Source organism: Peromyscus eremicus, chromosome 8a (assembly GCF_949786415.1).
Source record: "Peromyscus eremicus chromosome 8a, PerEre_H2_v1, whole genome shotgun sequence".
Classification (NCBI taxonomy): domain Eukaryota; kingdom Metazoa; phylum Chordata; class Mammalia; order Rodentia; family Cricetidae; genus Peromyscus; species Peromyscus eremicus.
This window is the reverse complement of record NC_081423.1, coordinates 87,921,195-87,939,585: the sequence shown is the minus strand read 5'-3', so window position 1 is coordinate 87,939,585 and position 18,391 is coordinate 87,921,195. Positions and strand designations below refer to the sequence as shown.

Below are 18,391 nucleotides of genomic sequence, written 5' to 3'. Positions count from 1 at the left end.
GTGGATGTCTAAAGTCCTGCCAAACAGATATTCAAATCAGGTTTTCTAGTTCTTCCAGGCCTCAGACCCAAACAATTCTGTCAATGAACCCAGCTCTTTTGGCTTCTCTGTGCCAATCTCAACTTGCGATTCTCACAATGAAGGACTTAGCTAACACCATTCCAACCTTGAATGAACCATTTTTTCCCACAAGCCAAAATACTTGATTACCTTTAGCTTCAACTCTGTGGTTTGAATCTTTATCCTAATTTGACATTTCTTAGTCCAATTTGGCATTTCAGCCATTTAAATTAGATTTTATTTTTCATCCCCTTCTCCTCCTAAACAGAGACCTCTGGCAGAAAAAAAAATATGGTAATGAAAAAACTATTTTATGGACTAGAAAGATGGCTTAGCAGTTAAGAGCACTGGCTGCTCCTACAGAGGACCTGGGTTTAATTCCCAGCACCCACATGGTGGCTCACAACAATCTGTAACTCCACTTCCAGGGGATCCACCTCCTCTTCTGACACCCATGTGCTCTAGGTATGCATATGGTCCACAGACATACATGCAGGTAAAACACTCATACATATAATAAAAAAAAAATCTAAAACACTGTTTTATACTTTTCAAACCTACGCTATTATTACAAAAGAGATAATAATAAATGATGATTCACTCTACAAACTGTAAGGATCTGTGTTAACTGGTCTGTATTAGTAGATTAACAGATTACTCACATTGTCAGGCTCTTTTTCATTACATTAACCTATAAAACACATTTTCCCACATATTTCCTGTACTCCTATCTACCCAATTTCTTAGAAATGCATTCTTTTTGTCTCCAAGATTTTGCTAAAGAACTTTCCAGAAATTTCTACATTTCCCAGAAGCTACCAACACACACACACATACACACACACTCTGTGTTGGGAACTGAACCCAGGGCCTCATGCACTCCACCAACTGAGCCATCTCTGACCCCGCTTTTTTTTTTTTTTTCCCCTTTTTTGATTTTTCAAGACAGAGTTTCTCTGTATAGCCTTGACTTTCCTGGAACTTGCCCTGTAGACCAAGCTGGCCTTGAACTCACAGAGATCTGCCTGCCTCTGTCTCCCGAATACTGGGATTAAATTTTTGCACCACCACCACCCAGCTTGAGTTTAAAATTATAAATAGCCATCTTCTTCAGCTTCACATTCCCCCAAGAATACAATCTTAACAATGATTCGAATTAATAAGCTTATCACAGAGTGTAGAAACTAATGACCTATGTAGAAGGAATAAGTTCACTAATGAATCTGTACATTTCTAAGCATGTAATATCTTGTTGCCTCTCCACTAAGAAAAAGGCCCTTATATTGTTTATGAAGTTGTTTTGTCCAATAAAATAGCCACAAGCCACATATGGCTATTTAATTTAATTAAAACTAAGAAACCAGAAAATCCATTTGCTCAACAGCTGCGTGTGGTCAGTGACTACCATACTGGATAACAAAGATACGGAACACTCCTATCCACATAGAAACTTTATTGGGCAGCACTAACAGAGGCTACTGCTGAGTCATACTATTGTGAGAAATGGTCCCTACAAGACAGAATCTGGGTCACACTAACCAATGACCTCTACAATCCACTAACACACTTTGTGCAGGAAATGAAGTCCACTCTTCCAGCACAAGTGGCAAGTCTAAAAGAACATTGCAGCGTTCACAGGTAATTCAGGTCCTTACCAAAACTTTCTTTGTCTCACCGGCCCCTGCACATGAGCTTGTTTTTAATGTGGGGCTGTTCAGAAGGGCTGAGCTGCTGCTCTTGTACCTTTTCTTTAAAAATAAAAAAACTAAGGTTAATAACTTGTATCTTCCATGCAACAGAAGAATGTTGGATGTTATTCAAGTAAATTGTGGAGCCAAAGAGCCAACAGCTCTTGTTACTATTACTTTCTAACAAATAATCCATTCCATAATCTTCAAAACCACTAACTTACTCTACAGCAGCAGGCAGAGTTGTTTTTTGTTTTTGTTTCTTAAAGCAAGACTCTTTGGTAACAGCTTTGAAGCTCTAAGCAGGATTCCTAAGAAACTACCCGGGACTATCTCTGTTCCTTTTCCTGGAGTGATCCCTTAGGGCCTTCTTTTTACCCACTGACTCTATCCATGCCAACAGTCCAGTCAGGAAAGACCAGCTAACTGCAGCAGTGCTAGCAAGCACACTCCACATAGGAAGACAGGAAGGAAAGTGAGGTCAGCAGACTCAAGCCATGGGGGAGGGGACTCACTTCTGGTAAAATGTTCCTTCCCAACATGGCTTTGAATACAAGTAAATTACAGCAAAGGGGAAGCCACACAATTAGACAGACTAATGTACAAAAAGTGTAAGAATGAGTTCTAATCTGTTATTTCACCCAGTTCTGTAAGATAATTACAACAATCATGTTTCTGTGAAAATGTATTATCAAATAAAACGGGAAGAAACACCTTTTCTAGCTAGAAAAAAAAAAGATAATCACAACAATAGAGACAGCTTTCTAAACTAATCTATTATAACATGGAGCAAAAACACTCCCCCTAACCCCCAGGGAACCTAGAATTCCTAAAGGCAGGAAATACTCTGGAAGGGTATATCTAGCAGACCACAGACAGAAAAAAGTTCTAAAGCCTTACACTTTCTTTGTTACTCTCAACAATTGACAGACAGGATTAAACTAGAAGAGGTTAGCTAACAAGAAGATCCACAGGGAGAATGTCTTGGACAGATTTTCATCAAGCATATATATCACAGCCATCACAAAGAGCACTAGACACCCACCAGACTATGTGAGACCCCATCCATCCAATCTTCTCTGAAGGCCAACTTAACCAGGAAACAGGATGGTAAATGATACCAGACATGAGACGATTCCAACATCACATAAATTTAAATGTTAACAAAAATAGGAAATGTTTTTCTAAAGCAGCACATGACTCTCAATAAAAAGAGACTCTCAAATACCCAAGCCAATAATGGGAAACAACAATAATAAAATCACTCAGCACTGCTCTTAAAATACGTTAAGTGATATGAATTACCCTTCTTAATTATATTTTAGATAAGCTAATATGAAAATTATTTTTCCTGAATATATACTCTAAGGCAGCTGAAGACCTTACAAGTTACAGATCAAGAATCTGATCTGCCAGGGCTGGAGAGATGGCTCAGCGGTTAAGAGTACTGACTGCTCTTCCAGAGGACCCAGGTTCAATTCCCAGCACCCACATGGCAGTTCATAACTATTTATAACTCCAGTTCCAAGGGATCTGACACCTTCACACCAATGCACATAAAAATAAAGTTAAATAAATTATTTTAAAAATTCTGATCTGTTGGGGGCTGAAGAGATGGCTCAGTGGTTAAGGGCACTGGCTACTCTTTCAGAGGTCCCAAGTTCAATTTTCAGCAACCATATCGTAGCTCAAAACCATCTATAATGAGATCTGGTGCCCTCTTCAGGCACACAGGCAGAACACTGCATACATAACAAATAAATAAATAAATAAATATTTTTAAAAAACCTGATCTGCCAAATAATCAATAAAAGCAAAAGAATTACGTGAATATAGACTTCATAAGAAGGGAAAGAATTATTCTTATTCTCCACAGATGAAATGCTATGCCAAGAAGATCCATACCTGGCTGCTATGTATCATCCACTATTTAACACAAGTGTGAAAGGGACCAACAGTATTCAAGCCTACTATCAGAGCAGCCTTAGCTTCTCATATATTCCTCATTTGAAACCCTTCCCTAATAAGTTTGGTTAAGCTCTGCCAGAGCCACACATACCTGCCTGTTTGGGTGACCCGTGTCCTTGTTCTTCATAGTCTCATATCCAGACACCCGGGGACGTCGGCTCATCTGGAGGGCCACCAGGTCCTTCATGATTGAGTCTAATGCCTCCTGTTCATCTGCATTGAAAGAGAGCATGTGGGCTAAGATACTTCAATAAAGGCCAATAAAACACTATTTCCACCAATTATATTTCTAATATTCCAGGGAGTAAAATGACACATCTGAGCCAGATGTGGTGGCACATGCCTATAATCCCCACACTTGAGAGGCAGAGGCAGAAGGATAACTACAAGTATGAAGTCAGGCTGGGTAACATAGCAAGACCATTTCAAAACACAATAACAAGACAGACCCTGTAACTCCAGTCACACAGTGGTTAAGGAAAAGATAACTAAGGTCAGGCTATAGCAATATGAATTTTAATGTTCTCTTAACAATCCTCCAGATTTCTGGCAATGCACTGGTTGGCACTGAGGGAGTAGTTTATTCAATGCCAGAGGAATTCAACCATGAAAAACTTGAAAAGTTAGAGTGAGAAACAGCACAGCACAATATAGCTGGTTATTGAATGAAAATAGATAAATTCAGCAAACTAATTTGGGGCAGGGTTGGTCCTAGACCTACCTACCTATCATCCTTCCTTTCTTTTTTTTTTTTTTAAAAGGGCCTCACTATTTATGTAGTTCAGGCTGGTCCAGAACATGACAGACATCCTCCTGTGTTAGCAGGCTAAGTGGGATTTTTACAGGGTTGGCAACTACATACATCCAGCCAGACTTACTCTTAAAGCACTATGTGTAAAAGAGGACATCTTAAAGGACTGCAGGTAGCTGCTTTGAACACAGTTGTTTTACATGTCTAACCTTTAAACACTGTTTCTAACTACAAATTTTACAGGTTAGGCAGCTTCTGACGGGGAAGTCAAAGGGTAGTTCTCCCGTTTTTCTTCCTTAACTGGCCAGAGCAATGCATCGTCTCTACCTTACTGGCTTTACTTTTAACTCCTTTCTCTTAAACACTGTGGAATACTAGAGTTCTCACTTTCTGAAGACAAATTGTCCCAAACCCAGAATACAAACCAGCCTGATCTCAAGCTTTATGAAATTCTCCCAGAGATCTTTACCCATTCAAATAACATTTAAAGACTGAAAATAAGTCTATCTGTTGATCTGGAAGAGAACATGTGGGTGAGCTGTCATACTCCCCAAGTGACTCACTTGGGAACTTAGGGCACACCTTTAAAAAAAGCAAGTAAAAAAGCCTCCACCCAAAGACAGTGCCCATCTTCTGCCCTTTATTCTTGTCCCTTAGAAATATTAATACTCCATGGGAAAGAAAGAACTGCATGAATCTGGTCTCTTCTCCAACACTACTTGCCTCTCCCCTCTTCCTAGGACACCTCTGAAGAGACATAGGAAAGGAAGTACAAAGATACCTATAAAGATATTTTTGACTGTCCAGAAAAGTAAAATTAAATTTACAACTTGCAAGAAAAAAAAATAAGAGTGGTTTCCTATATATTTCCACTTTAAAATATATACAAAAATTATCAATCCAGTACCGTGGCCATGCCCTTTAACCCAAGCACTGAAGAGGCTGAAGCAGGAAGTTCTCAACTTGGGAAACCAACCTGGACAATGCAAGACCCTGTCTCAAAAAAACAGGAGAAAGGAAGATGTATTACACATATAGTTCTAATGCTCAAAGATTAGAAACCTTCAATAAAATAATTCAGTAATGGAGATAACTAATGAGGAAATGGGTTCTTGAGAAAGGCAAACATAAACACAACTATTTTATATGTTTCTAGCAATTTCTCTATTGGCTTTTTAAAGAAAGAGAACTTGATGTAGAAAGGTGGCTTAGCTGGAGCAGCTGAAGAGAATTTGCTTGTCCTATTGTTTTTAATCTAATAACCAAAATTAAAAAAAAAAAAGAAAAACAAAAACAAAAACCAAGCCAGGCGCAGGGTCACACACCTTTAATCCCAGCACTCAGGAGCAGAGGCAGACGGAGCTCTGGGACTTCAAGGCCAGACTGGTCTATGTAGTTCTAGGCCATTCAGGGCTACATAGTGAGATGCTGTCTTTAAAAAAAAAAAAAAAGACAAAAGGGGGGGGGAGGTGTTTTTAAGGGCTGGAGAGATGGCTCAGTGCAACACTGGCTGTCCTCTTGCAGAGGACCTGGGTATGATTCCCAGCATCTACAGACAGCTTACAACCATCTATATTTCCAGTTCCATGGGAGCCAGTACCCTCTTCTGGCCTCCTCTAGGAGCAAGGCAAGCAAGTGGTGCACAGACATACATGCAAGCAAAACACCAATACACAGAAAATAAAATAAATTAAAAAACAAACAAACAAGAACAGAGGCTGGGGGTATACATGTGCAAGACCCTGGATTCAATTCTTAGCAACACACACGCACATACACACACACACACACACACACACACACACACACACACACCCTAAAGCATATTATCTAAACTGGCTTAAATGTGATAGACACAATATAAGTAAGATTAGCACTAGATAAACATTATCTGAGAAGCATCCAGTAAAAGTATTGTGAGCTTAATATATGTATGGAGGTTTGGGAAGGTTTTTTTTTTTTTGGGGGGGGGGGTTGTTTTGGTTTTGGTTCAGTTTGGAGACAGTATAGCCCTGTGTAGCCCTAACTGGCCTGGAACTTGCTATGTAGACCAGGATGGCCTCACAGAGGGGTCCACTTGTCTCTACATCCCATGTCCTGCATGCATGAAGTTTTTAGTATCAATATTACCATGTGAAGAATTAAGAATGTCAATGTAAGTTGTTAGTATTAGTGGTTAACATATTTCAGTACTTGCCTATTATATATCAGGCCCTACTTTCAATCTCTAGGAGAGAGAGGGAGGGAATATTAAAATTTGCCATTGTAAGGGCTGGTTTATCAAGTTGACAAAGTTTTCCTCCAGGAAGCTAACCAATTCTCAGTGTTATTTGGTGTTCCTAGTACGAACTAACAACATACTAGGAGAACGGTTTGGCATTATTGACTGAAATCTAGGACAGCTGACCTAAGTGAGGCAGGGTTATAAACTGAATTTTACGAGGTCAAGCATAAAACTAGAAGCAGTGAAGTGTTTCAACTGATATTTCCAACTACAGACATAGATGAAGACAAGAAGTGAATTGAATGGCTCTTTTAGGCATTGCATCCTAGACTGAGATTTTAACTAAATTATCTGGATTCCTATAAAAGCAACTCTTTCAAAAACAAGAGCTTTCTTAGAAGGCAGCAGTCAAGAATATGAACTTTGAGTCAGAAACAGATATCTGAGTTTAAGGAATCATGTCTATTCCCTAAATTTCAATTTCCTCATTTGCAAAATGGAGGTAATAAAGCATCATTTTACAGAACTGCTAAGACAGAGACACAGAGAGATGAAGAAAGAAGAAAACTTACAAATTACTTCTCATGGTACTTAGTAATGCTTTAAAAATGCTGGCTGGTATTGTCATCAATATGAAAAGGTCAGTGGAAAAAGACTGGAAGGGCTATTTAATCTACCCTAGATTTAATTTATTCCTGAATTTTTATTAATCATTAACAATAACCATTTGCTCAATATCTATCATGCATTATACATTAGAAAGCTTTTAAAAAAAAAAGATTTATTTTACTTATGTGAGTATTTTGCCTATGTATATATACCACATGTATGCATGCCTAGTGCCCACAGAGAGGCAAGGAGGCAGTGGATTCCCTGGAACTGGAGTTACGAATGGTTCTGAGCTGACAAGTGGGTGCTGGGACCTGAACCCAGGTCCTTTGCAAAAGCAGCCAGTGTTCTTAATGGTTGAGTTACCTCTCACTTTAGAACATTTTAAAAGCAGCCAGGAGTGGCTAAGCCTGACTTTAATCCCAGCACTTGGGAGGCACAGGCAGGCAAATCTCTATGAGTTTGAGGCTAGCCAGATCTTATAGTGAGCTCTAGGACAGCTAAAACTACACAGTGAAATCCTTATCTCAAGAAAAGCAAAAGAGAGAGAGAGACAGACAGACAGAGAAAGTTTTCAAAGGTACTTTAGTGCACCCAAACTCTTGGGGTAAAAACATAAACAAGCTGGGAGTGATGGCACATGCCTTTAATCTGAGCATGGGAGGCAGGGGAAAGTAGACCTTTTGAGTTTGTGAGGCCAATCTGGTCTCCATAAACAATTTCAGGCCAGTCAGGACTACATAGTGAGACCCTGTCTCCAAAAAAAAAAAGAAAAAGAAAAAAACCAAAACCAAACAAAAACAAAAATAAATAAACTTTAAAAAGAATAAACATACATTGTAATTTTTAAAAGCAGGCATGTTGACACCTGTAACTCTAGCACTTAAGATACTATCACAAATATGAGGCCAGCCTGGGATACAGAGTGAGAGTCTGTCTTAAAAAAATAAATAAATAAAAATAAAACACACACACACACACACACCAAAAGGCTAAACCAGGTATGATGGCACATACCTCCAAATTCAGCCCTTGGGAAATTGAAGCAGGAGGAGCACAGCAAGTTCAAGGCCAGGTTGGCTTACACAGCAAGACCTGGACTAAAAACAACAACAATAACAAACAAACAAAGTAAGCTAATATGGACAACATACAAACCAGTATATATAAATACAAATGTGTGAAAATATTTTTAAAATGTGAGTAGCAAGGATTTATATATAGATGATTTTATATAATCACTGACAGATTAGATTCTTTCAGAACAGCAAGCTATTTCAGCTAGGGCAGAAAGCTTACAAAGCGAGCTGAAGAAGAAAAAAAATAAAGAATTATCAAATAAGGGATAAGGCAGAGAAAAGGGAATCAGACTTTGATCAACAGGCTACCAGAAAGAACCATAAAAAAGAAGAAAATCGTAGAGACTAAGAAATTAGGGTTGGGGCTGGAGAGATGGCTCAGCGTTTAATAGCACTGGCTACTCTTCAGAGGTCCTGAGTTCAATTCCCAGCAACCACATGGTGGCTCACAACCACCTCTAGTGGAATTTGATGCCCTCTTCTGGTATAAAGTCACACATGCAGATAGAGCTCACACATAAAATAAATAAATCTTAAAAAAAAAAAAAAAAGAAAAAGAAAGAAGCCGGGCGGTGGTGGCGCACGCCTTTAATCCCAGCACTTGGGAGGCAGAGCCAGGCGGATCTCTGTGAGTTCGAGGCCAGCCTAGTCTCCAAAGCGAGTTCCAGGAAAGGCGCAAAGCTACACAGAGAAACCTTGTCTCGGGGGGGAAAAAAAAAAAAAAAGAAAGAAAGAAAGAAAGAAAGAAAGAAAAAGAAATTAAGATCATTTGTTGTGGCATACCTACAATCCTAGTGCTTGAGAGGTAGAAAGAAGCAGGAGTTCAAGATTATCCTCCACTATATGGTGAGTTCCAGGCCAGCTAACAATAAATGAGAATCTGTCTCAGACGAACAAACATGGGGTTTGGCGATGGCTCACTGGGTGAAGGCACTTGCTGCCAAGCCTGACTTGAGTTGGATGTCTGGGACCCACACAGAGGAAGGTGAGAGCCAACTGCCAGAAGCTGTCCTTCCTCTAAACCTCTACACACACACACACACACACACACACACACACACACACACACACACACACACGTACCACGGCACATGTGCCCTGCCACCCATAAAAATGCACCCACAGGATAAATAAATACATACATGTTAAAAGGAAGTTAGGAATCTAGGAAGGGTATGATATGTGTATTCACAGAAAACAGGGAATCTACAAAACAAGGATCTGAGTTCAAGTTTTAAAATGGAAGCACAGGTCGGCAAGATGGCTCAGCAGGGAACAGTGCTTTGCCATCAAGCCTTACAAACTGAGATTGATTCCTGGAACCCATGTGGTGGTAGGAGAGACAACCCCCACACAAATTATCCTCAGACCTCCACACATACACTGTGGCACTTGTGAGCATGTACCTGAAGCACACACAAGAAGGAAGCGGGGAGGGAAGGGGAGGGGAGAAGAGAAGAGGGGAAGAAAGGAGGGGAGGGGAGCAGAGGCTCCTAAGAAATCACAAGCAAGCAGGTACCTGTAATTCTCAGTAGCTCGTACTTTTTCCTCTCTTTTTTTCTGACCTATGGTATGGGGAAATATACTCTCCTTTCTAGCTTCAGTAGGAAGTTAGTTTTCCACATTGAACTTCTATCTGAAAGGTCTTTAAGGTACTTCCCTTTTATGAGTTCTCTTGGTTAACCCAGAAAAATTACAGGAAGTACCATGTCTTGTAATAAACATCATCCTACAAGGTATCTACTATGCCACACACTCTCTTTTCCACATTTACAAATCCACAAAGTAATATTTTGTTGGTGGTGGTTTTTCTAGACAAAATTCTCTATGTAGCCCTGGCTGTCCCGGAACTTGCTATGTAGACCAGGCTGGCCGCAAACTCAGAGAACAGCCTGCCTTTCTCCCAAGCACCGGGATTAAAGGAGTGCTCCACCACACCCAGTCTAAAGCAATATTTTAATCTTTGTTTTCACTTAACTAATGATGTTATTTCTTCATCTTGCCAAGGTTCTGTCTTAGCTCTGCCAGGTCATCTGATTAAACTGCTCAACTCAAGAGAGCCCATGCTTCCGAGTCCCTGAGTCAGATTTACTTTCTCTTCATGACATTTCATGTATTTCCACCGCCTCTACCCTGACCATATCCAGGCAAAAACCATTTTAGAATAAGTATTACAAACAGACTCAATCTTCAATTCACACACACAAAAAATTGCTTCTTCAAGAACATGAGTGAAGACTGGTGAGATGGCCCAGCCTATAAAAGCTCTTGCCATGCAAGCCTGATGCTCAGATCCACAGTGAAAGGAAAGAACTGACTTCCAAAAGTTGTCCTTTGACCCCTCTCTCTCTCTCTCTCTCTCTCTCTCTCTCTCTCTCTCTCACACACACACACACACACACACACACACACACACACACACACATTTAAAGAGCATGCATGGTTCAGCCAGGCATAGTGGTGCACACCTATTGATCCCAGCACAGGAAATGGAGGCAGAAGGATCAAGAGTTCATGGGCAAGTTTAGTTTGAGCCCAGTGTGGGCCACATGACACCCAGTTTCAAAAAACAAACAGAAAATGGTTGAAGCCAATAGTGGTGACTTACATCTGTAATCCCACCAACTAGGAGGCAGAAGCAGGTGGATATGTGTGAATTCCAGGCCAGCCAGAGCTACAGGTTAAGATCCTGTCTCAACCTCTCCTCAAAAGAAAGTGTAATTTTTAAAAAGAACATTGAGCCAAGTGGTAGTGGCACATGTTTTTAATCCCAGAACTTGGGAGGCAGAGGCAGGCAAATCTCTCAGTTTAAGGCCAACCTGGTCTACAGAGCGAGTTTCAGGACAGCCAGGGATACACAGAGAAACCCTGTTTAGAAAAACCAAATAAATAAATAAATCAATAAAAAACAAAAACAGTATTGAAGTTTTGCTAAAGGTTAAATACTGGTATTTACTGTTCTGTTACTCGGACCTACAGCAATCTACAAAAATTAACTAAGGCTCAAAATGGTAAATACACATTACAAAGTAAAGCACTGCTTCCTCGTAAAAAATCAATAGAATCACCATTTTACACCACTGTGTGTGTGTATGTATTCACAAGTACTGTGCATGTGCCTGTGGAGGTCAAAGGTTGGAATCAGGTATGTTCCTGTACATCTCTCCACCATATTTTGGGGACTGGAACTTATTGAACCTGGAACTTATCTATTTGGCTAGGCTGGCTGGCCAACAAGCCCCAAGAATCCTCTTTTAGGCCTCCCCAAGCACAAGCCCCCACACCTGGCTTTTCATATAGGTACTAGGGATCTGAACTCAGGTCTTCAAGCTTGCATGGTAAGGACCTTACCGAAGAAAGTTAACTGTCAGGCCCTCTTCATTATATATATATATATATATATATATATATATATATATATTTTTTTTTTTTTTTTTTTTTTGGTTTTTCGAGACAGCGTTTCTCTGTGTAGCTTTGCGCCTCTCCTGGAACTCACTTGGTAGCCCAGGCTGGCCTCGAACTCACAGAGATCCGCCTGGCTCTGCCTCCTGAGTGCTGGGATTAAAGGCGTGCGCCACCACCGCCCGGCTTCATTATATTTTAATACTTGATGAAACTAACCTAAAGCACTAGAGACTATATTACATTATGTGTTAGTGTGTGTGAGTGTGTGTGTGTGTGTGTGTGTGTGTGTATGTGTGTGTATAGTAACCCTTAAATTACAGAATTGGTCTCTTCTTGCAAATAATTATACACTTTTGGCAAAGTATCTACAATCACTTACTGGTTGAGCATACCTAATCTGAAACGCCAAAATCTGAAACAGACGAGGGATACTCAATCAGTAAGGTTTAGGCAAGCATTCCGAAACCAAAGGTGGGGGATGCTGGTGAGATGGCTTAGTGTTTAGGAGCACTTGTTGCTGTTGTAGGGGACCTGGGTTCAATTCTCAGTACCCACATACATTGGTTACAAACCATCTGTAACTCTAGTTCCAGGGGATCTGATACCCTCTTTTGACAGCACCAATAATGCACATGGTGCACATGCAGGTATACAGACAAAACACTCACAAATGAAACAACTAAATCTAATAAAAACAAAAACAAAAACCTTTTACCTACAAAATCTGAAACATTTCTGATTCTCAGTACTTTGATAGTATGAACAGAATCTTAAGGGTCTCACACATGTTAGGTAGGGCACTCTACCACTGAGCTATATCCCTAGCCCTGATTCTAAGCACTTTAGATAAAGAATACTCAATTTTAATTTGTTTGCATATTTCTGCTTCACCTTACCTCTTGGAACAGAAAAATGCAGGCCCAGGGCTTAATACTACACCTGAACAAAGGATGTACTTGTCAAATGGGCAAAGAGTAAGTGGACAATTTATTAAAACAAAACAAAACAGGAACACTTGCAACAGGAAAACTGACAACTTGGTTTAGAATTGTAATTATAGCTTACAGAACTAGGTCTGTGTTTCTAGGGTTCCAAGGCTTGGCAACACCTGGGGACAGTCTCATTTGGCTACAATCTAACCACCCATGTAGTAGACTCATGATTAACAGTAGGCATGATTAATAACTGTTTTGGGAGAATCTTGAATCACAGTTTAATAAATTAACACACCTATATCACGAGTAGATTTTGTTTTTGTCCTTTAAGATTTATTTTTATTTATGTGTATGTGTTTGTGTGAATGTCAAAAAGAGAGTGTTAGACCCACTGAAGCTGGGATTTCTGGAGGTTGTGAGTGGCCTGATTAGAGTACTAGAAGCCAAGCTCAGGTCCTCTAGAAGAGCAGGAAGAGTTCTTAACCACTAACTAATCTCTCTGGTGTTTGTTTTTTGAGACAGAGTCTCAGAAGCTGAGGCCATCCATACAAGACACAGGAGTAGAATTTTGATATTTATTTTTAAATTATTTTTTTAATGTGTAATGTGTTTAACCTGCACACACACACACACACACACACACACATCTGTGTACCACATGTGTGCCTGGTGCCCACAGAGGCAGAAAGGGGGCTGCCTCTGGAATTAGAACAGACAGTTGTGAGCTGCCATGTGGATGCTGGGAATTGTGCCTCAGTCCTCTGGAAGAACAGCTAGGGCTCTTAACCACTGAGCCATCTCTCCAGCCCAGATTTTTAGTATTTTTTCAAATGACAGTTGGGGGCAGGAAAGACGGCTTAGTGTGTAAGACTGCTTGCTCTGCAAGCTTGAAGACCTGAGTTTGAATCCCTAGCATCCACACAAAAAGCCAAGAACGGCTTTAACCTGTAACTCCAACAGGTGGATCTTCAGAGTTTCCTGGCTAGTCAGCCTAGCCTAAGCGATGCACTTCCAGTTCAGGGAAAGACCCCCATTTTAAGGCAGAAATGTGGAGAGTATGGAAGACACCTGAAGTCTTGCTCTATTTTTCACATACATATGCACAGGCGCTCCTTCCCACACAATCCCATGTACATACATAAACATACACACAAAACTAAGGATAAATGAATAAAGAAAAACAAAAAATAATAGTTGGTGCTAGGCCTAATGGTACATGCCTCCATTCTCTGTACTTGGGAGGCAGAGGTGGGAGGATCAGGAGTTGGAGACCATCCTTACTGCATAGCAAATCTGAAGTCTATTTGGGCTACTTGAGACTGGGACTCAAAACCAAAACAAAATAAAATACAGTTGGTTTTAGATTTTTTTTTCTTTAGAGACGGGGTTTCTGTGTAGCCTTGGCTGTGGTTTTGGATTTTGAAGCAATATTTTAGACATTTGTAAAAAGTAAATTTGCATTCAACTCAACATTACTTAGGGGATACAGAGAGTGGGGCTAGAACTAGCCATCTTTAATCCTGTATTCAGTTCCCTAGATTGCTGTACTATTTCCAAATCCCATTTTAATGTATCCCACTTAACCATTTTTAATACATCCCACTAAGCTTTAGATTCCTATAGAAAAAGAGCAAAGAAACAGTAGCAAATAAGTCCCAGGAATTATTAACAATATTACTATAATTACTGGAAGAAATTCTAATATGTCCAAGAAAAAAAAAGTCCATCCCAATTTCAATAGTCACACAATATCAAAGACAAAAACAAACAAACAAACAAACAAACAGAAAAAGATTCTTATTATTTACAAGGCTAAGTGTAGTTTCCAGTTTCCACTAGATGTTTGCTGAGGCTAACAGACAATATAAAATCTGACCTGTTTTCATTAACAAGTCAAGTTGTCAAACAGGCTTGAGTCTGGAGCATAGAACAGCTCAGGAAAATATGACTATAAATCAAAGGACCTGCAGGGCAGAGATGCAAATTAGTTTTAGTCCTTAAGTCACTGGCCTGGAGTTGAAATGTAATGAAAATATTAAGGAATCTCTTTCATTAAACATTTGAGTTTGTTTATTAGGTTCTGGGGAAGCAGAGGGAGAAGGATTACTACAAGTTCCAGGGTAGCTAGGTCTACATAGGGAGACCCTGTCTCAGAACAAAAAGAGAGAGAGAGAGAGAGAGAGAGAGAGAGAGAGAGAGAGAGAGAGAGAGAGAGAGAAAGAAAACAAACTCAAGAGAGAGCACAGGGATGTAGCTCATTGATAAAGCGCTTGCCTAGCACTCACAAGGCTAGGGTTTGGTGCCCAGCACTGAAAATAAAAAAAATACATTTAAAAACTGACATGGGGTCAAATGAGAAGATACCAAGTTCCTGTTCTTTTTTCTTTGGGACTTTACCCACATAGTTTCCTTCCTCCCAGCATCGCCTTTCCATGTATTTAAACACTTGTTGAAAACATTTTCAAATGTGAAAACAGGCTCTCATCTATTTTCCTGTTAGATGATGAGATGTGGCCCTCATTATCTGGACACTCACACTGGTTTTGCAATCAAAGTGTTACGTGTAAGGTCTGTACACCTTCAAGGATCTCACACTCCCCTTTGGAGTTTAAGGCTCACCCACAGGACAAGATTATCACAACAGAAATCCATAGTTCAAATATTTAGCTTAAATTCTGTAGAAGATAAATGTTTGATGCCTATGAGGACAAAAAGAATCCTCTGCCCCATTTATAAGAAGCGTTCCATAAATATTAGAATATGTACATTATAAATCTTTATTTATTTGTGAAGCCTTACTGGATTCCTTTTGTGTCTAATTCTCAGATGAGACCTTTGTAGAAAACAAACAAACAAACAAACAAGCCCTGAGCTATATCATGGAAAGGGAACTGAAAACCCAGCAAATGGACAAACCCTTCCCATAATGTATGAGGGGCAGCACTGAAAAAAAAAAAAAGTAATTCATTTAAAATCAGAGTAAAGAGATCAAGCACAAATGAGTATCTGGCCAATGCGCCAGTGTACCCACTTAACCTCCTACAAAAATGACGACCTGGCTATAAGGCAAAGCAAACACTAACATTTCATTTTCATATGGACCACTTCATAGGAGAAATGAATACTTCTGCAAAGGAGACTTTCACTAAATTTTACCCTTTTTTACTTAGGAAAAGACTAAATATTTTGCAAAACCCGACTGAGACCAGGAACAAGAGCATCACAACACCTGCCCCAACTGGAGAAGCAAAGTATATTTAAAATGTCACATGCTCCTTAGCTGAGTCCAAGTCTTTTGGTAAAGTACCAAAATCATGCGAAATATCATTCAGTTCAAATACTGTGTGGAAGACATTAAAAGCTTTTCTTAGATTACATCTTCACAGCAGAACTGCAAATACTGACAAAAAGGAAATGATTTCATAGTCAATTCTTTTGTGTAGCGAATGCCTCTTTCAAAAGTTACAGTTTCAGGGATAGCGCAGGATAAAAATAATAGCAGCTGGATTTTTCCAAAAGTAGGGTTTGAGCTATAACCCCACAGCACCCATCATTCTTAACTTCCAGTAATCTGCGAGGAGCACAGATCGCATTTCCCAAGCCCGCTATTGCTCACAGGGATCCGCGTCGAATCGCCTCGCGGTCCCGCATACCCTCCCCCCTGCGCAGGGGAGCGCACGGAGCTCGAGAGCAAAGCCCCGGGAACTCACAGGCCAGCCTGTGTGAGCAAAGGGAAGGAAATGACACAGGCAGGAAAAAAAAAAAAAAAAAAGCAAATCAAGGAAAAGACACAACAGCAGCTGGGCCTGCACCAGGCTCCAGCCCCGGCCCCACACTGAGCTCCGGCTCCCCCACCCTCAAGCTCGCGGGCCAGCTCGCTGGGGACCGGAGTGGGCGGCCCCGCCGAGCACGGGCCTTGGTCCCGCAGACCCCTCCCGGGGATGCGCCGGCCGCATGCCCAGAAAGAGAGCTGCCGAGTGGGTTTGGCCGGCAGGGTACCCCCGGAGGGTCCTAGTAGCCAGAACCGCCGCCGATAGCGGCGCCACGAACAGGCGAGCGGTCCGCGGACCTCAGCCCCGGGCCCCGCAGGCTGTCCATGCCTGTCAGGCGGGCGGCCCAGGGTCCTCCTCCCCTCAGCCCGGGGCGGGGCGTCGCGAAGCAGCAGCGCGGGCACAGGCCGGGGCGGTGGCGATACTCACCCATGGTGGCGATGGCGGCGGCGGCGGCTACAGCCCAGAAGTGTCACCTCCGCAGCCTAGGCTGCATGCCGGGGGAGCAGGCGGCGGGGACGGCAGCGGGCCTGGCTCCGCGCGGGGGCCGTGGGCTGCGCTGGCTGCGCTCGGGGCCCCCGCCGCCTCCCCAGGCTCCGGCTCCGGCCGCGGCCGGGCGCTGTGGCATGAGCAGGGTGGCCCGCTACATCCCCGGCGCTCCCAGGCTCGGCCCAGCCCGGCCTCGGCGGCGCCACTCGGCCCGCCCGCCTGCCAGTCCCCAAGTCCAGAAGTCGCTCCGTCCGGCCACTGTTCTCCACCTCAGGAACGCTCCGAAAAACAAACCGCTGGGCGCGCAGCTAGCCTCGCTGTCTGTCACTCATGTCAGCATCCGCCAATCTCAGGCAGCCGCTGGGCCTTGGCACCACCCCCACTCACCCCGGCAGCCAATAGCCAGGAGGAAGTCGGATCTTCCCGCCCCTCCTCCCGCTCACTCCCAACGCCCTCACTCTCAGCCGCCAGCTAATCACCACGAACCAATCCCGCCTACTCTCACAGGATGCCAATGGGCGAAGTCAAGGCGATTTCCGAGGGCTGTCTAGAGCCTGCCAATCACCGAGACAGCGCCCGTCCTCTCGCTCCTAGCCAATCACGGAGACAGCCCTGAGACCCGCCCCGGTGCATCGCTAGCTGGCGCCCTCGGCCTCTCTGGCCGAAGGTGTGGGCTGCTCCAATCACAGCTCCGGCCTGAGGCTCCGCCCACAACATCGCCTCTGCTCAGTCGCGGAACCCTGGGCGAGCGCGCGGGCTGGCGCTGTTCCCCTCCGCGCCTGCTGTGGTTCTGGGTTCGGTAAAGGCGTTTTCTGTAGAGGCAGAGAGCCTCAGAAAACGGGAACCTTCGGCCCTCCGGTTGTCGGTTGTTCGCGACCTGGCGGTCCTAAGGTGCCCCGCCCCTGCTAGTGCGAAGCGTCTGGCGCGGAATGGGCGGGGAAGGTTTGGCTGTGAGCTTCCAGGCTTGAGGCCACTATGCTTCACGATCCTCTGGGCAGCCTATGGCTCTAGATGCCGCTTTTGCAGGCAGGATGGCAGTCTCGCCACTTCTCTCATTCCCCCTGGGTCTCAGACCTCCGAGGCTACCCCCATGGGTCCTGACTCCTCCGTCCCCAAAGGCTAGGGAAGTGCTGGAACGTGGATTCCCACATTCTGAGTTCTGCTAGAGTTGCTTTTGGACAACAGTTTTGCTCTTAGAATTATATAAAAGCGTGACACGTTTTAAAAAGAAAAGTGCAGGAAAATAGAAAAATATCTACCCTGGAGATAGTTTCATCTATTTCCTACCTAGATATACAACGTTTGACAAAAAATAACTTCATATTGTTTTGTGGTGTGCTAACACTTGTATTAAGTGTTTCCTGTGCCACTAAATATTGTCTCAAAACAATTGTACTGGCTGTGTGATATTTC

General features: G+C 42.4%; 1 protein-coding gene across 2 annotated transcripts in view; it reads right to left on the bottom strand.

The window, feature by feature from the left end:
- Positions 1–17,353, bottom strand: part of Map3k3 (mitogen-activated protein kinase kinase kinase 3) — an 80,861-nt gene extending 63,508 nt beyond the window's left edge. For both annotated transcript variants that reach the window (XM_059271961.1, XM_059271962.1), the window contains exons 1-2: positions 16,919–17,353; positions 3,808–3,929 (exon numbers count right to left, since the gene is read on the bottom strand). In XM_059271961.1, the coding sequence (XP_059127944.1) occupies positions 3,808–3,929; positions 16,919–16,922 (126 nt within the window). In that variant the 5' untranslated portion in view covers positions 16,923–17,353. The remainder of the gene's footprint in view (positions 1–3,807; positions 3,930–16,918) is intronic.
- Between the last annotated feature and the right edge of the window lie 1,038 nt (positions 17,354–18,391).